This window comes from Phaseolus vulgaris, chromosome 10, assembly GCF_051622355.1.
Source record: "Phaseolus vulgaris cultivar YP4 chromosome 10, ASM5162235v1, whole genome shotgun sequence".
Classification (NCBI taxonomy): domain Eukaryota; kingdom Viridiplantae; phylum Streptophyta; class Magnoliopsida; order Fabales; family Fabaceae; genus Phaseolus; species Phaseolus vulgaris.
This window is the reverse complement of record NC_143507.1, coordinates 26507049-26534203: the sequence shown is the minus strand read 5'-3', so window position 1 is coordinate 26534203 and position 27155 is coordinate 26507049. Positions and strand designations below refer to the sequence as shown.

General features: G+C 50.7%; 2 protein-coding genes across 2 annotated transcripts; both read right to left on the bottom strand.

Moving 5' to 3' along the window:
- Positions 1-10899: 10899 nt before the first annotated feature.
- LOC137817930 (uncharacterized) lies at positions 10900-12065 on the bottom strand. The gene is made up of 3 exons (XM_068621155.1): positions 11966-12065; positions 11658-11824; positions 10900-11544 (listed from the first exon to the last, which is right to left on the bottom strand). Exons 1-3 carry the CDS (start codon positions 12063-12065, stop codon positions 10900-10902), a joined length of 912 nt encoding a protein of 303 aa, XP_068477256.1.
- Positions 12066-12696: 631 nt separating this feature from the next.
- Positions 12697-26773, bottom strand: LOC137815894 (DNA N(6)-methyladenine demethylase ALKBH1D-like). Its single transcript, XM_068619003.2, has 4 exons — positions 26186-26773; positions 25869-26014; positions 12931-13182; positions 12697-12877 (listed from the first exon to the last, which is right to left on the bottom strand). Exons 1-4 carry the CDS (start codon positions 26771-26773, stop codon positions 12697-12699), a joined length of 1167 nt encoding a protein of 388 aa, XP_068475104.2.
- Positions 26774-27155: the final 382 nt, after the last annotated feature.

Genomic DNA, 27155 nt, shown 5'->3' with positions numbered 1-27155 from the left:
CAAGAATTGAAGAACAACAATTGAAAACCGAACAGAATTGAAAGATATAACCTATGCACCGAACAGAATTGCAAATTACAAAAAGGTACCGAACAAAATTTGATGAACAAGTAAAACTAGAACATGATTCATGAAGAAGAAACAAAGCTTGAGAATAGAAAACTTATGGAGATGGAAGGAGAGGTGAGTGATCACGCCACTTAGAGTGTGGATACTCCAAGATTAGTGAGTTGCCGCCACTTGAGGTTCACCATAGACACCCAAGATAAGACTTGATGAAGGCACCAAAGCTCTTCCAATTTCTCTCTCAATTTGAGTAGAGTTTTCTTACTACAATTTCCAAATCTCCTTTCTACAAGCCAAGCACCCTTATTTATAGCCTATAAGGTGCTGAAATGTAAAGCTAATCAAATGCAAATGTGCCCCTAAATGACATTCAAATTCGGCGCCAACTAGTGCATGAAGGAAGTGTGACTTTCCTTCCTAGTTTGGCACCTCCTAACTCATATCTACACTCCCCCTAGCTTCCCTTACTAAGTTCACACCCCCCTAAGCTACTACTATTTCTAAACTACAAACTAAGGATGCTTTTACAAAAGAGGTTTCTTATGTTTCCCTCTAAGCACCTTCCTAAAGACTATTCTATATATTTTCTACTAAAGAGAGATATTAAAAAAGAAGCCTTTTATTTGAGAGTTTGTAGACTTCTTTATTTTTAGGCTTGATCTTCTCTTTGACTTCTTTTAATTTGTGAGAAGACTAGAAGGAAGAACTTCAAATGTGTAGGTGAAAATCCGCTTCCTTCATCAATAAAATCCTCTCCTATTGGATATCCATCACATGGTATCTGGGCGAGGAGGCCTTGGATCACGAGTCAGAAAAGGGTGGCTTGAAAGCCACACATCAACTATCAGTACGGAGAGGTCCAGATCACGAGGATCCGTGCATGAGGTATAGGGAAGCGGCAGTACGCCCCACTGTTAGAGAGCCACTGGGACCGATACGACTCGCCAAAGTCTCGTTCCAGGGGCAATCGTCATGCACGACACGTGAAGGGGCAGAGTACGCTCAACATGGATGACCCCTCTGATATTGGGCGTATGATTCGTCGCCTGAGGGATCATCCCACGCCAGATGCACTTCAAGAGGGCAGCCTTGCACATTGGAATTTCCCCAAGCTTGGATATCGGTGTCGGGAAGGCGCGCTTGCAGTAATGCTTAGGACAGAAGAAGACACGTGGCAAAAACACTTAGCAAAGGTATATAAGCCTTTCTGAAAGGCTAGGTGAGGTACGTTTTACACGAGACGTTCATTACATCACATGTTTTTTGGACACACCTTTCCAGAGACTTAGGCATTTGGGCAAGCTCTGAAAGTGAGAGAGAATTCTGTTAGGAAATGGTTACTTTCAGTTACCTGCTGCCAAGAACACTGAGCTTGTGGTGTTCCGCGACGGTATTTCCAACCATATTGACTTGAGCGTCGGAGTGCAAACGGCCGCAAGGGTGCCCTTTTGCTCTTCGAGACGTGGATCGTTGAGACGCACAAGGACCTCTTAGCTCAGCCAGCAGAAACAAAAACAATTATACTTTTTTTGTATATTTGTTAAAATTGATATTATTGAAGATATAATAAAACAATAAGTAAGTTGTTAGAGATTAATTTTTATATATGGTTACCAATTTATATGTTGGTAAAAATAACTAATTGAAATCAAAGATAATTTATTTTTATATAAAAAATTACTAATTTAATGTAAAATTAAATTTATAAATGACAAGGGCAAATCTAGCGAGGTGTGGATGACAAAATATTTATCACATTAAGTTTGGCAGTTACTTAAAATTAGTTGAATTCAGTATCACAAAATATATGTAAGCTTCAATCTCTGTTTAATCGCTCCATGAAAGAAAAAAGTTCTAAAAGTTCATGTATAAACATTTCAAACAAAGTTCTACGGTCTCTATTGTAATTCCATGAGGTGAATCAAGTCACTAGTAATAGTTTATACTGACAGAATCTTCATCCATGGTCTGGTCAAAGAAGAAAACCACCAAAGGCCTATGTAATTTTGGTGAAACATGACATTGGAATTAACTCATCAAGATTTTCCTTGGAAGTTGTTGGCAGCAGTGGCAAGGAATCTCCAAGATTGATCCAGTGTGATTTATGCTGCTATGGTTGGTTATGTTGTAAAAGGAAGAGTGCATTTCTCTAACCACAGTAGCAGCCCCTCAGCTGGTGTTTGTAGAAGTAGTAGCTTAGTTGGGATTAGAAGCCGTAATATGTTTGTGATCTTGCAGGTGACTTGATCGTTGAAGGTCTCGCCACGTCAAACTCCGTCTACCACAAGCACGTTCCAACCAGCTCCGAGCGAACCTGCGAAAACACCACAAACAGCGCCTCTAGCGGCCGATTGCACTTCGACGCTCAAGTCAGTCAAACAAGACCACCAAAGAACTGTATACTAAGAATCTCAGTGAGACTCGTGCACTCTGTGATTCTCCCTTTCTCTCTCTGAGTAAAAACTAGTCACTTGCCAGAATGAAAGCGTACCCTCGCAATGAGCGTGGAATGCCTTTATATAGCCTGCCGCGCGCCCAAGTTATTCGTGTACGAAGTAACTTAGCGTGTTTCTTTCATTGGGTGTCTCGTGCAGCCTCAGCGTGAGTACCAGGTGCAACTTGGACAAGCGCGCATACCAGGCATCACCTATCGCGTGAACGATCACCTCTGTTTTGTCCCATGCACGTTATGGGCTAAGAGAGCCTCAATCACCGACCGACTGCTAGCTCCCTTAGTCCACTCTCATGCATGGTACCGCAAAGCGCATAACCTCTCTGATCTCTGATACTCTGCCACACAAGGCTCGCATGCAACGCTCTCACCGGGAATCCCTTCTCGTTCCCAGCTTAACTGCGTGCGACACGACGACCGATCAGCCTCGTGGCTCATCTAGACAATGATCGCGCTTCCCCTCTGATCACCGATCTCCGCCTAATCACCCCCTTCAAGACACATCAGCTTCGCTGGCCAACATGTCCCACTAAGAACGGCCCACGTGGCCATCAGTCGCTGACGTCACCCTAAACCGATGACCGACTGGATCACAAGCCCTCCAGTCTCGAGCTGCGTACTCGTTCTCAGCGAAGAGACTAAATGCTCGTTCTCGGTGGCCACGTGGCAAGTGACTCCACGTCACGTGCCACATCACGTGTTGTGCTTTAAGTGACGCTACGCTTTCCTTCCCTAATATTGCGACACGTGTGCGCATCAATGGCTAGCGTGAAACGTCGTTTGCAGTTCCCTTATTCAAAAACTTACGCGCCTCTACTGTTCCATTATCTTCCCCAACACGTTTCTCTGCAACTCTCCAACCCTCCTTCTGCGATTCATCTTCTCCATTCCCAGGCTACCAGAAACCGTTCGCGATCACAAAAAGGTACTCCCTTTCTTCATCTATGGCATATTTGAAAACCTTCTACCGATTGCATTGCTCAAAAACTGCATTGTGCATACATCATGGGTCGTTTTTTCCTTTTCTGCACTGTACCAAGACCTCTTTTGGTTTTCCTGTGTTTCGCTTTTTCTTCCTCTTCGTCGTTTTCATTCCTCTACCCCCTTCGAACCATAGGATTTTGCTCCCTTCGTCTTTTCTGGTTTTTCATTGATTCCTCACCTTTTTCTTTCTTTCTCCATTGTAGCTACTGACAATGGCTCGCACAAAAACCACCGCGCGCCTTGCCTCATCTTCTGGTGCACAGCCTTCCGCCAGTGCACCTTCATCGCCCTCGACGAGTGCAACTCCCTCAGCGAGTACGCCACCCAGGGCGACGCTTCCTCCACAAGGCTACGCGCAGGCGTACCAGTGGGCTCCCCTCCACTTGCTTGCCGAAACATCTAACCAGCTTCCCGCCGATCATCTCGCTACCTTGCTGAAGGGCGTTGCGGATGAGCCTTCATGCGCTATCAACAGGGAGGATGACTGAAACTTGGGTGTGCGCATCCCCCCCCCCCGAGGCATGCCAATATGTGTGGATGATAGGGCCACCAACGGGGTGCCTTTCACCTTCATCTACTCAGCCATCTTCAAGAGGCTGTGCCTCCGCCTTCCCTTCACCTTCTTCGAGAAGGAACTCCTCATTGAGTTGAACGTCGCTCCTTGCCAACTCCATCCGAACGCTTGGGGCTTCATCCGGGCGTTTGAAATCTTATGCAAACATTTTGGGCACCCTCCATCAACCGACGTCTTCCTCTACTTCTTTGAGGCCAAGAACCCGGGTGATAGGTCGTGGGTCAGCTTGAATGGCGTGACAGGGAAGGTGATCTTGGGTTTGTACCAGCAGTCCTTCAAGGATTGGAAGGGCAGATTCTACATGATCACCTCCAACGAGCACAACCCTGCCTTTCTCGAGGGCTTCCCCCTCTACTGGGTCCCTAAAGTGGAGTTTAGGAAACCCCGAGGGTTGGAGGTCATGGCCTCATACGAGCGCGAGCTGTGCGGCCTCCTCTCGAGCTTGGGCGCCAAGTTTGGCTCTTCCACCCTCATTAAGCACAAGTTCGACGCTGAAAAGCTCGAAAAATACATTGGTTTGTCTTCTTTCCATCCCTTTTACCTGCCACCTCTTTGGGCATGCGACCTCGCGCTTGTCCAACATACCCTTTATACATGCATTCGCTGACTATCTTTCTGCGCTTGATATGCTTTCTTGAGCCTTTGCATGCTAACCCTTTGCCAAGTTAGATTGATGCAGATATGACTTCTGATAAGGAAAGACGACAGAGATTGCTTGCTCTAGCCAGGAGTCGACGAGCCGCTGAGGCGCCTTCTGAAGTGGAGGCAATCGCCGAGCCCATTCCTGCCTCCCCCATCTCGGTCGCGCCAGCTGAAGGGCGCGAGACCAAGGGTGATAAGAAGAGAAAACGGTTGGTGAAGGCTCCCACCACCGTTATATCTGTAGAAGAGGAGAGCTCTGGGTCCCCCCTGGTCCAACGAAGAAAGAGGGGAGTCGAGGGCCTTGAGGGAGATGCTAATCCGATCCCTCAAGCATAGGCTTCCCCTGAGCGCCCTCCTTCACCAGCCCCCCTTCCCTCCCCCGCCCCCAGCAAAGTCACCCCCACCGACTCAAGCAGCTGGGAGCGGGGTCGCTCGCTCGGAGGGAACTCTTCGCCCCCTACCATCACCGTGCCCTCAAGACTCTGCCACCACAACCGAGGGTGGTGGCCAGAGTTCCTTCCAAGCAACGGGCTCCAACTCTGAGGGGCTTACCAGGGTTATCTGACTGACCAAACAACTGCTCCAAAATCACGAGCTAGTTAAGTGGAGCGCCAGCGAGGTGGACCTCCAGTTGGCTCGTCAGATGGTGCTCTCTCTGGAATTCTCCACACAGCATCGCCGCCTCAAAAAACTGGAGGGTGAGATGAAAGAACTGCTCAGTCAACAGGAGTCGCTTCAAAGCAACTATGAGGCTTTGCAGAATACCAACGGCATGCTGAAAGACATGTTGGAGGAAGCCAAACTAGGGCGCGCCCAGCAAGTCCAAGAGACTATCAAAACTCAGATGCTGATGGGGGATGCTGTCGCCGCCCTTGACTTCGAACTGTTGGAGACCACCGGTAAGGCCCTCCAACTTGAGGCTGAGAACGCCTTCATGCGCCAACAGAACGCGAATATGGCGGAGGCTCTTACTGCGAGCGATCAGAGGCTCAAAGAAGCCGAGTCTGCCATCGCCACCCTGACCACCGAGAAGGTCGTGCTCGAGACCGACAAGGCTGGGATCGAGGCTGAGAAGGCCAAGCTCTGGGAAGAGGCGGCTGATACTTTCGCTGAGGGTTTTGACTTTGCCCTCGAGCAACTCAAGTATGCTTTCCCAGAGGTCGACCGCTCCCAGCTATCCATAGAGTTTGAGGTGGTGGACGGCAAGGTCGTTCGTCCCTGATCATCTACAGCCTTGGCTTTTCTTTTTCTTGTATAAACTTTTAAACATAAGAACTCTTTACTGCATATATTTAGCACCTTCTTTCTTCTTACTGCTATGTATGTATTTAGTTGCTAACTTATTCGGTCCTCACGCAATCCTCCCCCGTACTTTCTATTTCTGCCTTTGACCGCTACTAACAACGCTCGACGATCATTCTTGACGTTATGATGACCGACCGGGGTGCCATACCCAACCACTCACCAGTCATTGTGCCTCTGCTTTCTCCTTATGCCTTTCTAGATTTCTTGTCGCTCTAGCGCTAAGTGCATAGAGGACTTCCACGCCGATCGGTCTAGGATGATGCCCTGTTTTGGAGGAAGAGTGTTTCTCGACAACCCTTCTTGCCTGCCCTAAGGCCATCGAACCTTAGAACCTCGGGTGATGCTCCCACCTTCTCACTCCTGGGGTGAGAAGGGGTTTGACTAAGAGTTCTACCGAGCCAATATTGACGTTATGCCACTTGGGTAAAGGCGTTTCTCGAATCCTTCCTTTCCCTTCTTGGGCTTACTAGCGCCCCTGGCGTTTCGGACCTTAGCTGCCTGCACTCACACCTGGGGTGAGGAGGACTTTGAACCGATTGCCCACGCTTGCGCCTGGGGCGAGGGAGGCCTAACCGATCACCTGCGCTCGCGCCTGGGGCGAGGAGGATTTTAATTTTAAAACTTTGCAAACTTTTATACTGATAACCTCTTTTTATTTCTGGGGAAAGAGTGCCCCCTTGAACTTGTTCAAATTGTTTGTACTGGCGCGAAAGTGCGGCTACTCTACAATTTCTAACTAAAATAGAGTTTTAAGTGCGTGGCGTTCCACGTTCTGGGGATCGCCCCTCCATCCAAGGTCTCCAGCCGATAGGCGCCATTCTCCAACGTCTCCACCACTCTGAACGGGCCAGTCCACTTGGGGGACAACTTGTTTTCTATCTCGTGCTGATGCGCTTTCCTCATCACCAGATTTCCCTCCTGGAACTGCCTCGGCCTCACCTTGGAGTTGTGCCTTCGTTCCACCCTTCTCTTCACGGCTTCCGCACTGACTCTGGCTTCTTCTCGTACCTCGTCTAAAAGGTCTAGGTTCACCTTTCTCTCCTCATTGGACTCCTCGGCCACGAAATTCAGAAATCTTGGTGAATTTTCTTGTATCTCCACAGGGATCATGGCGTCCGACCCATAGACCAAGCTGAAAGGCGTCTCATGGGTGCTAGATTGCGAAGTGGTGTGATAGGCCCACACGATCCTGGGAACTTCTTCCGCCCACGTTCCTTTGGCCTTTTCTAACCTTCTCTTCAGCCCTCTGAGCAGTACTCGGTTGGCCGACTCTACCTGCCCGTTCGTTTAAGGGTGTTCTACCGAGGCGAACACCTGCCGTATCCCCACCTCCTCGCACAGATTCCTCAGTTGGTGACTCGTAAACTGGGTGCCATTGTCAGAAACCAAACGCTCGGGCACTCCGAAACTGTTGGACATTGTGAGCGGTGATCTGCGCGACCGGCTCTGCCTCCACCCATTTCGTGAAATATTCGATGGCGACGATCAGAAACTTCATCTACCTGACCGCCAGGGGAAAAGGTCCCAAGATGTCGATTCCCCAAGTGTGGAACGGCCAGGGACTGTGAATCGACCTCAGCTCCTCAGGGGGCGCCTTGTGCCAATCTGCATGTTGTTGGCACTGCTTGCAACGCTGAGCGTAGCCCACACAATCCTCCCTCAACGTTGGCCAGTAGTACCCCGCACGGAGGACTTTACTCGCCAAGGCGCGACCACCGACGTGGCTCCCACATATTCCCTCGTGGAGCTCTGACATAATCCTCGTGCACTGCTCCCCGTGCACGCATGCTAACACCGGATGGGTGAACCCGAACCTGAAGAGATCCCCATCGATGAGAGTGAATTTGCTCGAGCTTTTCTTTATCCTCTTTGCCTCCGTTGGCTCCAGCGGAAGCACCCCATCTGCCAAATACCGCTAGTACAGCGTTATCCACGTGTCAGCCCTTCCAGCGACGCCAACTTCCATCACCTCGTCGGATCTCATCGGTCGCGCTCTCACTCTCGGCGCTCTCAAGGTTTCTTGAGTGAGAGACCGATGACCGATCGCTACACGCTCATACGACTTGCACACCTGCAGCACCTGGTTGTCCGTTACGAACGCGCGAGGCACCTTCAACGTCTCCTGAATGTCGGTCCTCTGTCTCCCCCCTTTGCCCAAGCTGGCTAGCTTGGCGAGCAAGTCGGCTCTGGCATTTTGTTCTCTTGGCACGTGGATCAACTCAAACTCTGCAAAGGACACCTTCAAGGTGTGCACATACTCAAGGTATGCAACCATCTGTGGGTCTTTGGCCTGGAACTCTCCCGTTACCTGCCCAGTGACCAACAGGGAATTGATTTTGGCCATTAATCTTCTCGCTCCCATCTCTCTTGCCAGCAACATACCGACGATCAGGGCCTCGTACTCCGCTTGGTTGTTGCTGGCCTTGATGGCGAAACGCAAAGACTGCTCGATGAGCACTCTGTTTGGGCCTTCCAGGATAACCCCCGCGCTGCTCCCCTGTTGGTTGGAGGAACCATCCACCGATAAGACCCATTCAAAAAACCGAGCCCTCCGATGGTGAAGCGCCCGACGACAACTCGACGACGAAGTCCGCAAACACCTGCCCCTTGATCGGTCCTCGGGGCTCGTATCTGATATCGAACTCAGATAGCTCTACGGCCCACTTTACCATTCTCCCGGCTACATCTGGCTTCTTCAGCACCTTCTGGATGGGGAGATCAGTCATCACTACAACCGTGAAGCTGTGAAAGTAGTGGCGTAGCCTCCTCGCCGAGAACACCACTACTAGGGCTGCCTTCTCCAGGGCCTGATACCTTACTTCAGGACCTTGCAGCACCTTACAAAATAAATAGGTCTCTGGACCTGGTCTTGCTCTTGGACCAGAACTGAGTTGACCGCCCTCTCCGTTACAACAAAGTAAAAACGGAGAGGAGCGCCCTCCTGTGGCTTGCACAGTACCGGCGGGCTTGCCAAATATTCCTTTAGCTTAACGAATGCCTCCTCACATTCTTCAGTCCAAACGAACCTACTATTCCGCTTGAGACATTGGAAGTAAGGATGACCCTTATCCCCTCCAGCGGACATGAATCGCGACAATGCCGCCAGCCGACCGGGGAGTTGCTGCACCTCCTTCACCGACGCTGGGCTCCTCATTGCCATGATCGTCGCACATTTCGCGGGATTCGCCTCGATCCCCCGCTCTGTTAAGAGGAAACCTAGAAACTTCCCCGCTTCCACGCCAAAAATACATTTCTCTGGGTTGCACTTCAACCCGTACTTGGCGATTGTTGTAAATAATTCCTCCAGATCAGTGACATGTTGTTCCTTCCCCCGTGAGGTCACCACCATGTCATCGTCATAAGCTTGCACATTCCTTCCCAGCATTGACGAGAGCACTCTATCCATCAACCTCTGATAGGTGGCTCCCGCATTCTTCAACCCGAACGGCATTACCTTATAACAGTAACAAGACCGCTCGGTCATGAACGCGGTCTTGCACTCGTCCAACGGATGCATCCTGATCTGGTTGTAGCCCGAAAAGGCATCCAAGAAACTCATAAGCTGGCATCCTGACGCGCTATCCACCAGGGCGTCTATGCTGGGCAGGGGATAGGAGTCCTTGGGCCATGCCTTGTTGAGATCGGTGAAATCCACGCACATCCTCCACTTGCCATTCGACTTCTTTACCAGCACCACATTGGCCAGCCATTCTGGGTACTGGATTTCTCTGATATGCCCCACGGCCAAGAGTTTGTGGGTTTCCTCGTGGATCACCTGCCTCCTCTCCTCATTGAACTTCCTCCTCCTTTGGCGTACCGGTCGAACCTGAGGGTCCATCGCCAGGCGATGGCAGAGGAAGTCCGGGTCAATACCTGGCATGTCTGAGGCTGACCATGCGAACGCATCCATATTCTTCTCAATCACCCCGGAGATCTGCCGTCGCGCGTCCTCGCTGAACGGTCCTCCCAGCTTGAACTTTTTTCCCCCGATCTCCGTCTCCACCCACCCCTCAGCCGGGTGGGGTCTTCTTTCACTGGCGATGACCGCCCTCGCGATCCCAGACTCGCGAGGTGCGATCGCACTTTCTCTCTCAGCTTTATCTTGGGCATTTCCCGAGCCACCGAGCACCGCTTCCTCCATCTCCACGTCGCCCTGCGTGCCTCTTACCAACGTTACGACCTCCGCTCGCCTCTCGTCCACTCCCGGCGGCGGCGTCGAGGTAACATGGCACACGTTTCTTCGCTGCTCGAGGCTGTTCTCGTAGCAGCGGCGGGCTTCCTTTTGGTCCGATTTAATGGTGATCACCACTCCTTCCATCGATGGTAGCTTCAGCTTCATGTGCCTCGTCGACGGTACGGCCCCCAACCTGTTGAGCGTCGGCCTTCCCAACAGTATGTTGTAAGCGGATGGAGCATTGACCACCAAGTACTTAATTTTCTCGGTGCGGGCCACGGCACCATTCGTGAATGTAGTCCTCAGCTCTACATAGCCTCGCACCTCCACCTGATCCCCTGCGAAGCCATACAAGCACCCCGGGTATGGCTTCAGATGATCAGGGGACAACTGCAGCTTGCTGAACGTCGGCCAGACAATTACGTCTACCGAGCTTCCCTGGTTCACTAGGACCCTGTGCACCCTCCTCCCTGCCGTGACGAGGGAGATAACTATTGGATCGTTGTCGTGGGGCACAACGTCCTGGAGATCTGCCTTGGTGAAGACAATGTCAACGTCAGGGGAGTGATCTTCCTCCACCGAGTCGACTGCCATCACCGATCGCGCGTACCTCTTTCTTTGAGAGGTCGTACATCCTCCTCCAGAGAAACCTCCCGCGATCGTGTGCACCTCCCCGTGCACCGGCACTTCGTGCTGCGGATCCTACACTGGTGCCCCTGATGCTCGATCACCTTGCGTCTCCCGCAAGTAATCGCTCAGAAAGCCACTCTTCACCAGCTCCGCGAGTTGGTGCCCCAGCGCCAAGCACGTGTGGAGTGGGTGGCCATAAGCCTGATGAAATTCACACCACACATTCTTCTTCCGTCCCAGCACCTTGTCGGTTTTCTCCGGTGCTCGCAGCCTTGCTCCTATGGCAGGAATGGCAATCAGCTCCGCCAATTCTACCACAAAATCAAACCTGGGGGGCGCGTTGCTCTCCCTCGTGCGCCCCCTGTTCTGGTCCCTTTGAGGCTCGTAAGGGCAAGGTTTTCCCTGAGCCTTCTTCCCTTCTTTGGCCTCGTGCACCCTCATCGGCTGCTGAGTCCTGCTCGGTCCTGCGCGCGACTTGGTAGAGATCGCGCTCTCCCTCTTCTCAGAAATTGCTGTTTCTGCAGCGATGTGCGCCACAGCACGACGCCTAATCTCCGCGAAGGTGCTGGGGCGATGCGTGATCAAAGATTCACTAAAGGGGCATGCCAGAACCCCTTTCTTGAACGCATGCACCAGCATATCCTCATCTTTGCTGGGCAGCCTCACCACCTGAGCCCCAAAACGGCTAAGGTAATCCCGGAGGGACTCACCTTGGTTCTAGAGCACGTCGAACAGGTCATACGACACCACTGGGGGTGCCCTGTTCACGATATACTGCTCCATGAACAGCTTCGAAATTGTTGAAACGAAGTGATGTCTGGTAGGCTCACAAACCACTCCAGCGCAATCCCGCTCAGGGTGCTCATGAACAGTTTGCAGTATACTGCATCTGAGCCTCCAGAAAGCATCATCTGGGTGTGAAACGCCGTCAGGTGCGCTTCTGGATCCTCCACCCCTGTAAACGAGGCCTTCACCCCCACCAAGCCTGGTGGCACCACTGCACCCATTATTTCACATGAGAATGGCATAGGGAAGGTCCTAGGAGGAGATGGTGGCGGCGCCACTCCTTCCTCCGCCTTCTACGCCTGTAAAGTCTTGCGCAGGTCTTCGTTAACTCGGTTTAATTCTTCATTCCTACCTTGCGATGCAGCCAAGTCCGCTTGCATCCTTTCTTGCTCCACTCTTGATGCCGCCACATCATCTTGCAACACTCGCATTATCTCCAAGACTTGCGCCATTGTCACAGCTCCTTCTTCAGCTGATGGCGCGGGTGAAGTTTGCCTTGTCTTCCTCATTCTTTCAGCAAAGAATCTAAAGAACAAACGAAATCTAACAGCACAGTGGATGGGATCACAAATTCACACGGCCCCACGGTGGGCGCCAAATGATCTTGAGGTGACTTGATCGTTGAAGATCTTGCCACATCAAACTCCGTCTACCACAAGCACATTCCAACCAGCTCCGAGCGAACCAGCGAAAACACCACAAACGGCGCCTCTAGCCGATTGCACTCCGACGCTCAATTTGGATTTTTTGGATGCTGCTCTCTGTAGCTCTAGCTATATGCTTTTTCCTTCTCTAGGTTGTTTTGCAGATGTGGTGAAGGTTATGATGGTGCTCATGAAATTATGTATATTTTTTGGGTTTGTTTTTTTTTATATGGGTTGGGATACCCTGAACTATCCCTTTTAATTCAATTTATTCATTGCTGATAAAAAAAAATCACAACTGAAAATAGTTAACTAAATTCAACTAAACTAATTTTATATGTAACTATATGATAATTATGAACAAGTGACTGGTGAGTATAAAAAACATGTCTATAACAGCATAAATAGGTATTATGTGAAGTAGATTGATTAGGGTACATTAATATTGTCTGAAGGTAAGATTGAGTCGACCAGGAGAAAGACAAGAATCTCTCAACAATTGTTTTGGAGCTGAATTTGGTAAAACTGATGGCACACCATGGAAAACATGTCGAGATTCACCACCAAATATCAACACATCTCCAGATTCCAGAATTACACTCTTTGCTTCTTTTACATTCCTGCATCAAGCAATTTCAAGTTAGATGCTTGAGAGAGTTAATCAATAATTGACATATATTTTCTTGAGTTCTCATAATGAAAATGCAAAGTAATGTGGGAAGAACAGGAGCTAACTTGATGAAGGCCAAGTTTTCCATTATTTGTATAAAAATTGGCGATGCAAATATCAGGAGTCATAGAAGGAAGAACGTCCTCCACATTACATTCTCTATATTCCTCTTTAGTTAGAGACTGAGCTTCTTGGATTGCTCTTGTAACTAGTTTTGTGAAATGATTGGGAATACTAGGTGGGGTGCTACCGCACGTCGCCGGATCTCCGCAAAGGTGCTGGGATGGCTCCTGATGAGAGATTCGCTGAAGGGGCCAGGCAGCACTCCCTTCTTAAACGCGTGCACCAGCATATCTTCATCTTTGCTGGGCAATCTCACCACTTGTGCCCCAAAGCGGTTGAGGTAGTCCTTCAGCGACTCCCCCTGGTATTGGCGCACGTCGAACAGATCGTAGGACACCACTGCAAGTGCCTTGTTGACGATGTATTGTTCAGTGAAGAGCTTCGAGAACTGAGAGAAAGACGTGATATGTCCTTCTGGCAGGCTCACGAACCACTCCATGGCGATTCCGCTGAGCGTACTCATAAACATTTTGCAGTAGACAGCGTCTGAACCCCCAGACAACATCATCTGGGTGTGGAACGCCGTCAGATGCGCCTCCGGGTCTTCTACCCCCTTGAACGATGCTTTCACCCCCACCAGGTTGGGAGGCACCATGGTTCCCATGATCTCAGGGGAGAATGGCATGGGGAACGCTCTTGGAGGTGAGGGCTGCCTAGAAACCCTTTCGTCAACCATGTGTTCCCTCTGCGCCTGCAGCGTCCTTCTCAACTCCTCGTTGACGCGATTCAGCTCGTCGTTCCTGCTTTGCGACGCAGCTAGCTCCGTCTGCATCCTCTCTTGTTCAACCTTTGACGCTGCGGCGTTATCCTGCAGCGTGCGCACCATTTCCAGGACCTGCGCCATCGTCACATCTCCTTCGTCAGCAGATGGCGCAGGTGATGGTTGTCTGTTTCTAGGCATCTTTCTCTATCAACGAAACTGATAAGACTCTGGTAAGTCTTTAAAACTGTGGTATATATGGGACAACAATTCACTCGTGCCCCACGGTGGGCGCCAAATGATCCTGCCGACAACTCGAACGTGGAGGAATCGCTTCGTAGCACTCTCTGCCGTGTCTACGCGACTGCGTCTTCTGCAGAATCACCCTCAGAACCTTCTCTTGCTTCTCCAAACGTGGCCTGCAAAACACACAGACGGCGCCTCTAGCGGCCGTTTGCACTCCGACGATCAAGTTAGTCCACAGAACCACCAAAGATTAGAAAACTAGCAGTGTGTGTGAAAAACTCTTGCTCTCTGTTTTTCGTCTCCTCTCAATCTCTCCCTGATTCCCTCTTTTATGTCTCTCTCTCTGTTTCTGGGCACAACAGAATTCTGTTATGCTTTTCTGGCATGTGTCAGAACCCTGTTATGCTTTTTAGAGACAGTGTACCTACAGAATCAGTAGTGAGAGCGTGAGAGCCTGTGCATGTTTGCGCGTCTCTGCGGTTGGCTGCGCCTGTCTGTACCTTTAGTGGTACGGAGTGCTCTTTTGTCTGGACCGCACCCCTCTCAGAAGATGACACGTGGAGGCCTGCAACTCACATCTAACCACCCACGTGTCATTTACTGGAAGGGCTCTAGCGCTTCTCTTTGTGTGCCCAAGTCACGCCCTTGCGGGGTAACTTAGGATATCTCTCTTATCTAGGTAAATCGCATACTCTTAGGAGAACATCGGGTGTGGCTGGTCTAGGCACACTCACCAGACGTTGCTCTCTGCGTAGGCGACTTACCCTTCACGATGCCGCGCACGTAGTGGGTTGAGGGAATCACCAATCACTGACTGGTTTACTAGTTCCCTCAGGCCACTCTCGTGCATGATTCCCTGAGGTGTGCTCATGCGAGATCCATGCGTAACGCTCTCGCTGGGAACCTCAGTCCCAGTTTAACTGCGTGTAACACGAGACCCCGATGACAATACACCCGATGACTGATCAGTGTTTATTTGTTTCTTCGCGTTCTGCCTTCAGGCGTTAGTCTGAGAACTGGTCTGTTGGTGGCCACTTGGCTACTGACCACCGATCACCGTTCTGGATGATCTGTCCCCCGACCTCTCTGCCGCCTGGTCTGTCGGTGATCACTTGGTTACTGACCACCGATCACCGCTCTTGGCGATCGTCCCCCTGACCTCTCTGCCACCTGGTCCACGTGTCACCCTGCGAGTGGTCCACGTGGTTCTTTGTTGCTGACGTCATCAACTACCGATGACCGATCGGATCACAAGCCCCCCAGTCTCGAGTCGAGAACTCGTTCTCAGCGAAGAGACTTAGTGGTCGTGCCCTCAGTCCACGTGGCAAGTGGGGCCGCCTCACGTGCCACCTCACGTGCTGCTTCTTTAACGTTTGGACTCCCTCTCTTAATCTCGCGACACGTGGCCCCATCAACGGCCAGCGTTGCGCGTCGCTAGCGCTTCTCTTATTCAAATTGGCGCGCCCTTTCACTGTTCCTTCATCTTCTTTAATCGACTCTCAGACTCTCAGACTCCCTGCGAACCTCTCCTCTGCGCACCTAACTTTCTTCAAATTTCCTGCTCTCACACCTATTGCGATCATCCAAAGGTATGGTTTTTCTTCGTCCTGGCCCTTTTTTGGTCATCTTTACCGATTGCATTTACCTTTCTCGTCATCATGCATTCATCTTCTCCTTTTCCTCTCTCTCGACCCGCGCTAGGGTTTTTTCACGCTCTTACTCTGGCTTCTGCTTTTTTTTCTTCCTCTTTTCGTCTGGGCATCCCCTTCTCCTTTCCCTTTTCTGTTTTCACCGAAACATTCATCATTCCCTCTTCTTTCATTCATTCTGACTTTTTCGTTTTTCCTTCATTTGCAGCTATCTCACGATGGCTCGCTTGAAACAAACAGCGCGCATCATTGCCCCATCCTCTGGTGCACAGCCTTCCACGAGTGCGCCATCCTCTGGTGCACAGCCTTCCGCGAGTGCGCCAGCTCCACCACCGCCTGTGGCTACCTCCTACCACGACAATGCCAGAGTCTACGAATGGGCTCCCCTGGCATTGCTCGCAGAAACCTCCACCCTGCTGCCCAAGGGTCATCTCACGTCCCTGCTAAGTCGCAACCCCGATGAGCCTTCCTGCTCCATCGACAGGGAGAATGACTTCAACATCCAAATCCGCATTCCTCCTCGAGGAATGCCTATCTGCGCGGATGACAGGGCCACCAGTGGGGTGCCCTTCGTCTTCGTCTACTCCGCTATTTTCAAGAGGTTGAAGTTGCGCCTCCCTTTCACTTTCTTCGAAAAGGAGCTGATGATGGGGTTAAACGTCGCGCTTTGCCAACTCCATCCAAATGCCTGGGCCTTCATCCGGGCGTTTCAAATCCTCTGCAACTATTTCGGGCACAACGCCTCCGTGGACGTGTTTCTCTACTTCTTCGAAGCGAAGAACCCTGGGGACAGGTCCTGGGTTAGCCTGAACGGGGTTGCTGGACGGGTGCTCCTGGGCCTGTACCAGCAATCCTTCAAAGATTGGAAGGGCAGATTCTACATGATATCTGCTACCCCTCAAAGTCCAAGTCTGCTCGAGGGGTACCCCCTCTACTGGGTTCCTGGAGTTGAGTTCAAGAAATCCAGGGACCTCGAAGCTATGGCCCCCTATGAGCGCGAGCTGTGCGGGCTGCTCGTGGGGGCCAAATACAATTCTGCTCGTCTCATCAAAGACGAGTTCGATGTGGTGGCCTTAAAAAAGTATATAGGTAGCTCTTCATTCCCCTCTTAGGATATTTGCACCTTTTCATGCATGCTTTTATGTGTTTTTTAACTTACTTGCATACCTTGGTCATCTAACTCTTCCTTTTACCATCTATGCAGACTCAATGTCGGGGAAGGACAGGAAGCTAGCTTTACTGGAGCTTGCCAAACGTAGGGGAGCCAAGGGCACTGGCTCCTCTTCTTCTACAACTGAGCCCATCGCAGCCCCCCCCACTCTCGGTCGCGCCAGCTGGAGGCCCCGAGCAAGGGAAGAAAAGGAAAAGGCTGGTGAAGGCTTCCACTTCAACTGCTGCTGCTGCTGCTGCTTCAACTGAAGAGGAGAGCTCAGGCTCTCCTCTTGTACACCGCCAGAGGAAGAGAGCAGCAGTTGAGGGGGCCTCATCTCTCCAGCCTGGAGAGATTGAGGTGGTGGAAGTAGAGGAAGGGTCTTCCCCTCCTCCCTGCGCTCAAACTGCCTCAGAGCCCATCAACCTTCCTTCTCCAGGCCAGCAGTTGCCTCCAACTACCAAACTGCCATCTTCCCCCCCAGCAGGCCAATCACCTGGTCCATCCGCTCATCCTGCTGGGGGTGCTTCTGCCCACACTGGAGGTGCACCACCACCACTGCTGCCAATCCCTACCGCCACTGCTGAATGTGGTGGGTCTAGCTCGCGCCCAAGCGCTTCTGGGGCCACCCACGAGAATTTCAGCAGGGTCATCACCCTAGTTCGACAGCTCATAAGTAACCGGGAGCTCGTCGAGTGGAATGGTGATGAGGTTGACATGCACCTGGCAAGGCAGGTGGTGCTCTCTCTGGAATTCTCCACCCAGCATCGCAAACAAATAGCCCTGGAGAAGAGGGTGAAGGAGCTTGAGCACGACAAGGAGTCACTGCGAAGTGACTTCGAAGCTGCTCAAGGGTCCGTTGAACTGATGCGAGGCATGGTGGAGAAGGCTAGGAGGGAATACCTAGCGCAGGTCCAAGAGACCATCAAGACGGAGATCTTGATGGGGCAGATGGTGAGCTCTTTGGACTGCGAGGTGGTGGAGCTTAGGGCCGAGACTTCCTCCCTGCGCCAACAGAACACTCAGCTATTGGGGGAGCTCGAGTCCACCAAAGAAGCAGCTGCTGCTGGGGAGAAGAGACTTGAGGAGGTGGTGGGCAAACTGTCTGAAGCTGCCTCCTCCCTTGCCGCCGTCACCACTGAGAGAGATGCTGCGGAGGCTTCAAAGCAAGAACTGGAGGTGGAGAAGGCTGATTTGATGAACGTGGGTGCTGATGCCCTTACAGATGGATTCGAGCTAGCACTCGAGCAAATCAGATGCGTTCTCCCAGACTTGGACCTCTTGCAGTTCAGCATCTACCATGAAGTGGTGGATGGAAAGCTCATCCCTCCTGCCCCTTAAACCTTTCTCTTCTCTGTAAATTTAACTTCTGCACAATTTTTCTTTGTACTTTAAAATTGTATAAGACTTGGCTATGAACGTAATATCTCAATGCTTCTTTTCTTGCATAAGTTTCTTCCCTTGTATTTTCTTTGAACTTCACTTATCTTTATGTGCGCGACTAACTGTTAGCTAGCTTAGGCTCAGCGCGATCTTGGGCTTTACCTTTCCTTTCGCACACGACTAAGCGTTAACCAGCTTAGGCTTAGCGCGATCTTGAGCTTCGTCTTTCACTTTGCGCACGACTAAGTGTTAACCAGCTTAGGCTTAGCGCGATCTGCTTCTCTTATTCTTTCGCTTCTACTTGATCACGACTGGCTATTCCCTCAGCTTGGTGTTTAACAGTCCTCGTGCGCTGCTTTGCACCACTAGCCAATTACTGACGACTCATCAGTGATCGTTCTTTAGTCTTTACTTAGCTTTCTCTGTCGCTCTAGCGCTAAGTGCATAAAGGACTTTGACATCGATCGCTCAAGGTGATGCCTCGTCTTGGGGAAAGAAAAGTGTTTCTCGCTAACCCCTCTTACTTTCCCCAAGGTCATCACCCTTTGGCGGGTTGAGTCGCTCATTCCCTGCCTCACTCCTGGGGTGAGAAGGGTTTCGGACTAAGGGTCTTACTGGGCCAATATTGGTGTATGCCAAGTGGGTAAGGACGTTTTGTCAAAACCTTTCCTTTCCCTCCCTTGGTCTTACTATCACCCCTGGCTTTTCAAACCTTTAACTGCTTGCGCTCACACCTGGGGTGAGGAAGACTTAGATCGGTGCCAGTACTTGCGCCTAGGGCAAGTAGGGCCCAACCAATCACCTGCACTTGCACCTGGGGCAAGGAGGATTTTAACTTTAATACTTGAGCACACTTGATATGCTGGAAATTTTTCTTTAATTGGGTGGCCTCGTTAAAAACCCTCTTTAGGGAAAAGAGTGCCCCCTTGTCTGTTCAACTGTTTCCACCACATACAAAGCATGTATCTTTTAGCGCGAGAACGCCATTACTGTACAACTTTAACTGAAATAAAATTTTAAATGGGTGGCGTTCCACGTTCTGGGGATTGCTCCTCCCTCCAAAGTCTCTAGGCGATAGGCTCCGTTCTCCAATGTCTCCACCACTCTATACGGGCCTGTCCACTTTGGGGATAACTTGTTCTGCATGTCATTCTGATGCGCCTTTCTCATCACCAAATCACCTTCCTGGAAGCGCCTGGGCCTCACTTTAGAGTTGTGCCTCCGCTCTGCTCTTCTCTTCACAGCTTCAGCACTGACTCTGGCCTCTTCTCGCACTTCGTCTAGCAAATCCAGATTTACCTTACGCTCTTCGTTGGACTCTTCAGCAACGAAGTTCAGGAATCTGGGGGAGCTCTCCTGTATCTCCACAGGAATCATGGCGTCTGTCCCATAGACAAGGCTGAAGGGTGTCTCATGGGTGCTGGACTGTGGGGTGGTGTGATAAGACCATACAATTCTGGGGACCTCCTCTGCCCAGCCTCCTTTGGCCTTGTCTAGTCTTCGCTTCAGCCCCCTGAGCAGCACTAGGTTTGCTGACTCCACCTGCCCATTGGTTTGTGGGTGCTCCACTGATGCGAAGACCTGTTGTATCTTTAACTCTTCACACATCTTCCTCAGCTGATGACTTGTGAACTGGGTGCCATTGTCGAAAACCAACCTCTTGGGTATTCCGAAGCGGCAGACAATGTTCTTCCAGACGAAGTGTTCAACTTTCTGTGCGGTGATGTGTGCGACTGGCTCTGCCTCCACCCACTTGGTGAAATACTCGATGGCCACGATGAGGAACTTCATCTGCCTTGTCGCCAGGGGAAAGGGTCCTAAGATGTCAATCCCCCATGTATGGAATGGCCACGGGCTATGGATGGACCTCAACTCCTCAGGGGGTGCCTTGTGCCAGTCTGCATGCAGTTGACACTGTTTGCATTGCTGAGCAAACCTTATGCAATCTTCCTTCAGCTTTGGCCAGTAGTACCCCGCGCAGAGTACTCTACTTGCCAAAGCGCGACCACCTACGTGGCTTCCGCACACCCCCTCGTGCAGCTCAGACATGAGCCTGGTGCATTGCTCGCCGTGTACACAGATCTGCACAGGGTGAGAAAATCCAAATCTAAATAGGCTTCCATCTATAAGAGTAAACTTACTTGAACCCCTCTTTATTCTTTTTGCCTCTGCCAGATCGAGCGGGAGTACACCATCTTCTAAGTATAGCTGGTATGGCGTCATCCAGGTGTCGGGTTCCTTCTCCGCATGGACCTCCATCGACTCATCGGTCTTTGAGGGTCGCGATCTCACCCTCGGTGCTCTTAGCGTTTCTTGGGTCAACGACCGATGACCGATCGTTAGACGCTCCATTGACTTGTATACATGAAGCACCTGGTTGTCTGATACGAACGCGCGCGGCACCTTCAGGGTCTCCTGAATGACGGTCCTCTGCTTCCCCCCCTTGCCTGAGCTGGCCAGCTTGGCAAGCAGGTCTGCTCGGGCATTTTGCTCTCTTGGCACGTGCACTAACTCAAACTCGGCGAAGGACGTCTTCAGGAGCTGCACATACTCCAGGTAGGCTGCCATCTGGGGATCCTTTGCTTGGAACTCCCCCGTAACCTGCCCGGTGACCAGTAACGAATCGCTCTTGGCCAGCAGATTTCTTGCTCCCATTTCTCTTGCTAGCAACATTCCTGCGATCAGGGCCTCATACTCCGCCTGATTGTTGCTAGCTTTGAAGGCAAAACGGAGGGACTACTCGATCAGTACCCCATTTGGTCCTTCCAGGATGACTCCAGCGCCGCTTCCCTGCTGATTAGAGGAGCCATCCACCGATAACACCCATCGGAAATCTAGCCCTTCTGCAGGTGTCGCGATTGATGATAGCTCAACTACAAAGTCCGCGAACACCTGCCCCTTGATCGGTCCTCGGGGCTCGTACTGAATATCAAATTCTGACAATTCTACTGCCCATTTGACCATCCTGCCTGCTACATCAGGTTTCTTCAATACGTTCTGGATAGGCAGATCAGTTATTACCACCACTGTGAAGCTGTGGAAGTAATGCCTGAGTCTTCTGGCTGAAAACACCACCGCCAGAGCAGCCTTCTCGAGGGCTTGGTACCTCGTTTCAGGGCCTTGCAGCACTTTACTCACGAAGTAAATAGGCCTCTGGGCCTAGCTCTGCTCTTGCACCAGGACCGAGCTGACTGCTCTCTCCGTCACAGCAAAATATAGACGAAGAGGGATGCCTACCTGGGGTTTTCGCAAGCCTGGTGGGCTCGCCAGGTACCCCTTTAACTTGATGAAGGCCTCCTCGCACTCCTGTGTCCAGAGAAATCTGTTGTTGCGTTTGAGGCACTGGAAGTATGGGTGACCTTTCTCCCCTCTAGCGGACATAAACTGGGACAGAGCTGCCAAGCGACCGGTGAGCTGCTGCACCTCCTTCACCGTCGTTGGGCTCCTCATTGCCACGATCGCCGCACACTTCTCCGGGTTAGCTTCGATTCCCCGCTCTGTCAAGAGGAAGCCCAAGAACTTCCCAGCCTCCACACCGAAAATGCATTTCTCAGGGTTGAGCTTCAGCCTGTACTTGGCAATGGTGGTGAATAGCTCTTCCAGATCAGCTGCATGATGCTTCTTCTCTACGGACGTAACCACCATATCATCTACATAGGCGTGTACGTTCCTTCCCAGCATGGGCGAGAGCACCCTGTCCATGAGCTGCTGGTAGGTAGCCCCCGCATTCTTTAACCCGAATGGCATGACCTTGTAGCAATAGCACGACCGTTCGGTCATAAACGCAGTCTTGCATTCATCCATTGGGTGCATCCTGATCTGGTTATACCCCGAGAAAGCGTCCAAGAAGCTGAGTAGCTTTCCCCTCGAGGCGCTATCAACTAGAGCATCTATGCTGGGTAATGGGTAAGAATCCTTGGGGCACGCCTTGTTGAGGTCAGTGAAGTCCACGCACATTCTCCACTTGCCGCTTGCCTTTTGAAGCAGTACCACATTCGCTAGCCACTCGGGGTACTGGATTTCTCTGATGTGCCCTGCGGCAAGGAGCTTCTGCGCTTCGTCGTGGATCACCTTCCTCTTTTCCTCGTTGAATTTCCTTCGCCTCTGTCGCACAGGTCGAACCATGGGGTCCATCGACAGACGATGGTAGAGGAAATCGGGGTCGATTCCTGGCATGTCGGATGCTGACCATGCAAAGGCATTCATGTGCTTCTCAATCACACCCATGATCAGCCTTCGCTCTTCTTCAGCGAGGGAACCCCGTAACTTGAACTTTCTTCCCCCGACGTCCACTTCGACCCATCCTTCAACTGGGTGGGGCCTTCTCTCGCTGGCGATGACCGCCCTCGCGATCCCTGACTCGCGAGGAGTGATCGCGCCTTCCTCTTCTTCTTCAACTTGGGCTACCTGGGAGCCCCCCACCGCAGCATCCTCCATCCTCTGAGCGCCCTGTGTCTCCCTGACCACCGATCGCTCTCCGCGCACGCCTAGTGGTGGTTTTGTGGTGACGTGGCACACACTTCTCTTTTGCTTCAAGCTGTTCTCATAACAGCGTCTTGCCTCAGCCTGATCCGACTTGATGGTTATCACGGTCCCCTCCATCGACGGCAGCTTCAACTTCATATGCCTTGTCGATGGTATCGCGCCCAGTCTATTGAGTGTTGGCCTTCCCAACAAGACATTGTACGCAGAAGGGGCGTTCACCACCAGGTACTTTATCTTTTCAGTGCGGGCTGTCGTTCCGTCAGTGAACGTTGTCCTCAGCTCGATGTATCCCCGCACCTCTACCTGATCTCCTGCAAAACCGTAGAGACAACCAGTATACAGTCTTAGCTGGTCAGGGGATAATTGTAACTTGTTGAATGTTGGCCAGAACATGACGTCTGCCGAACTTCCTTGATCTACGAGTACTCGGTGCACTCGCCTTCCCGCAGTGATGAGAGAAATGACCACAGGGTCGTTGTCGTGTGGGACAACGTCCCGTAGATCAGCTTTCCTGAAGATGATGTCCACTTCAGGGTAATGACTCTCATTTACCGCATCTACCGCCATTACCGATCGAGCGTATCTCCTTCTCTGTGAAGCTGTGCATCCCCCACCAGAGAAGCCTCCCGCGATCGTCTGCACTTCCCCATGCACAGGGACTTCATGCTGCTGTTCTTCAATCTGGGATCCTGACGCGCGATCACCCTGCGGCTCACGTAGGTAATCTGCTAGGAAACCAGACATCACCAACTCTGCCAGTTGGTGTCCCAGCGCCAAACAGGAATGAAGTGTATGGCCAAAGGCCTGATGAAACTCACACCATTCATTCTTCTTCCTTCCAAGTACCTTATCTGTCTTCTCTGGTACTCGTAGTCTTGCTGCTACAGCAGGAAGGGCGATGAGATCCGCCAATCCTACCATGAAGTTGTATCTCGGGGGTGCATTATTCTCCCTTGCACGCCCCCTGCTCTGGTCTTTGCCTGGTGCATAGGGACGAGGTTTTTCCCGCACCTTCTTCCCCTCCTTGGCCTCATGCACCCTTGCTTGCTGTGGCTTTCCTTGCCCTCCACGCGGTCTTGGTGGTGCAGCACTTCCTCTCTTCTCAAAGACCTTTGTTTCTGCCACTATGTGCGCCACCGCACGTCGCCGGATCTCTGCAAAGGTGCTGGGATGGCTCCTGATGAGAGATTCGCTGAAAGGGCCAGGTAGCACTCCCTTCTTAAACACGTGCACCAGCATATCTTCATCTTTGCTGGGCAATCTCACCACTTGTGCCCCAAAGCGGTTGAGGTAGTCCTTCAGCGACTCCCCCTGGTATTGGCGCACGTCGAACAGATCGTAGGACACCACTGCAGGTGCCTTGTTGACGATGTATTTTTCAGTGAAGAGCTTCGAGAACTGAGAGAAAGACGTGATATGTCCTTCTGGCAGGCTCACGAACCACTCCATGGCGATTCCGCTGAGCGTACTCATAAACATTTTGCAGTAGACAGCGTCTGAACCCCCAGACAACATCATCTGGGTGTGGAACGCCGTCAGATGCGCCTCCGGGTCTTCTACCCCCTTGAACGATGCTTTCACCCCCACCAGGTTGGGAGGCACCATGGTTCCCATGATCTCAGGGGAGAATGGCATGGGGAACGCTCTTGGAGGTGAGGGCTGCCTAGACACCCTTTCGTCATCCATGTGTTCCCTCTGCGCCTGCAGCGTCCTTCTCAACTCCTCGTTGACGCGATTCAGCTCGTCGTTCCTGCTTTGCGACGCAGCTAGCTCCGTCTGCATCCTCTCTTGTTCAACCTTTGACGCTGCGGCGTTATCCTGCAGCGTGCGCACCATTTCCAGGACCTGCGCCATCGTCACAGCTCCTTCGTCAGCAGATGGCGCAGGTGATGGTTGTCTGTTTCTAGGCATCTTTCTCTATCAACGAAACTGATAAGACTCTGGTAAGTCTTTAAAACTGTGGTATATATGGGACAACAATTCACTCGTGCCCCACGGTGGGCGCCAAATGATCCTGCCGACAACTCGAACGTGGAGGAATCGCTTCGTAGCACTCTCTGCCGTGTCTACGCGACTGCGTCTTCTGCAGAATCACCCTCAGAACCTTCTCTTGCTTCTCCAAACGTGGCCTGCAAAACACACAGACGGCGCCTCTAGCGGCCGTTTGCACTCCGACGATCAAGTTAGTCCACAGAACCACCAAAGATTAGAAAACTAGCAGTGTGTGTGAAAAACTCTTGCTCTCTGTTTTTCGTCTCCTCTCAATCTCTCCCTGATTCCCTCTTTTATGTCTCTCTCTCTGTTTCTGGGCACAACAGAATTCTGTTATGCTTTTCTGGCATGTGTCAGAACCCTGTTATGCTTTTTAGAGACAGTGTACCTACAGAATCAGTAGTGAGAGCGTGAGAGTCTGTGCATGTCTGCGCGTCTCTACGCTTGGCTGCGCCTGTCTGTACCTTTAGTGGTACGGAGTGCTCTTTTGTCTGGACCGCACCCCTCTCAGAAGATGACACGTGGAGGCCTGCAACTCACATCTAACCACCCACGTGTCATTTACTGGAAGGGCTCTAGCGCTTCTCTTTGTGTGCCCAAGTCACGCCCTTGCGGAGTAACTTAGGATATCTCTCTTATCTGGGTAAATCGCCTACTCTTAGGAGAACATCGGGTGTGGCTGGTATAGGCACACTCACCAGACGTTGCTCTCTGCGTAGGCGACTTACCCTTCACGATGCCGCGCACGTAGTGGGTTGAGGGAATCACCAATCACTGACTGGTTTACTAGTTCCCTCAGGCCACTCTCGTGCATGATTCCCTGAGGTGTGCACATGCGAGATCCATGCGTAACGCTCTCGCTGGGAACCTCAGTCCCAGTTTAACTGCGTGTAACACGAGATCCCGATGACAATACACCCGATGACTGATCAGTGTTTATTTGTTTCTTCGCGTTCTGCCTTCAGGCGTTAGTCTGAGAACTGGTCTGTTGGTGGCCACTTGGCTACTGACCACCGATCACCGTTCTGGATGAATTTTCCCCCGACCTCTCTACCGCCTGGTTTGTCGGTGATCACTTGGTTACTGACCACCGATCACCGCTCTTGGCGATCGTCCCCCTGACCTCTCTGCCACCTGGTCCACGTGTCACCCTGCGAGTGGTCCACGTGGTTCTCTGTTGCTGACGTCATCAACTACCGATGACCGATCGGATCAATTTCCATATTTATAGGTCTGAGGATCCCAATCCATTCCAAGACACATCATCTTCAATCGAAGTTTCGCTCCATTTGCATATCCTGGTTGATAGAATCCTCCAAGACCAAGACCAAGTTCACGACAAACTTTCACTATCCCCACCTAAAAGTATTAGAATCAACGTTTACCTAATGACAGTAATGTTATGCTGCAACCTTTTATGAATGAAATGCATTATGCCACAATCCAACAATAAAGAGTAGAAAAATGCTTGTTGTGAAGTGAAGCATTGTAAAAGGAATTACAAAACAATATACTGTTAAAATGGAGTACCTGTTCATCATGGCTTATGAATTTTTTCAATAGAACCATACCAGGTCTCAACACAGACCCTTTTGTCCATTCCTCCTGAATCTCAATTCTACTTCCCTTGTTTTGTACAGGCAAAGTAGCTCCTATCAAAGCATGATTTCTTCTTCTATGAAAGCAAATGTCATATGGTCTGAACTGTGGCCTGTTAACTGAAGAATCCAACTTCTGACCACCGACTGCAGCATAGTTTGAACGGCTGTTTCTATTATAATAAGATGTATTGACAGAATCAGGTTTCTTCCAACAACATTGAGGCGATTCATCATTGGGAGTTGACAAGTTAGTCTGTGAAACTTTCTTTGTAAGTGGTAACTTGGTATTTTCAAAATGGTCTCCACTGGACTTAGTCACTTCTACATCAACTCGAGTTCTCTTGAAATTTCTTGGTTTAAAAGCAGTAATAGTGGTAGTTGATGGACAAATTGAAAATTGAAAATTTGACATTAACTGAGGGTGTTTGTCACCAATTGAATTGGAACTAGGTGACCAAGAGAGTGAATAATTCCTCACTTTCCTTTTAGACAGCACTACAGGGAAACTACCAGACATAATAAATTCCTCACTCTGCAATTAAATCATGGAAATTAAAATCAGAAACGGATATTGCTAACAAAAATGTAAACTTCTAATCAGTTGTTCTAAATTTTAATCTAGAATAGTTTGTTTTGTTCATTGTTTCGATTATAATTTTCACAAAGTTAATAGTTATAAAAGTTCTCAAATACATTTTTTTCCCTCTAAAATATGGTTATACTTATTTTGAGTTAATTTCTCTAAACGGACAAAAGAAAAAATAAATCCACAAAATCATAACAAGATGAAATCTGAAATTATTCTTCACAAGAAACAAAAAATATTTTCTTTGAAGATAAAATAGCTTCCAAGTTGAAAGCGCGATTTCTTAGTTTTCCAAACGAGTTTTCAAATGCAA

Bases quoted from the DNA above. Each gene is read 5' to 3' on its own strand.
- LOC137817930 (XM_068621155.1), bottom strand. From the start codon at position 12,065: ATGGCGCAAGTCTTGGAGATAATGCGAGTGTTGCAAGATGATGTGGCG. The intron at 11,825-11,965 runs GTAGGAATGAAG...TAATGGGTGCAG, and splicing joins GGACTTGGCTGCATCGCAAG to TGGTGCCACCAGGCTTGGTG. The intron at 11,545-11,657 runs GTGAGCCTACCA...GACGTGCTCTAG, and splicing joins GGATTGCGCTGGAGTGGTTT to AACCAAGGTGAGTCCCTCCG.
- LOC137815894 (XM_068619003.2), bottom strand. From the start codon at position 26,773: ATGTCTGGTAGTTTCCCTGTAGTGCTGTCTAAAAGGAAAGTGAGGAAT. The intron at 13,183-25,868 runs ATCCGATCGGTC...AGATCCGGCGAC, and splicing joins ACCTATAAATATGGAAATTG to GTGCGGTAGCACCCCACCTA. The intron at 12,878-12,930 runs GTCAATTATTGA...TGCTTGATGCAG, and splicing joins GAGAACTCAAGAAAATATAT to GAATGTAAAAGAAGCAAAGA.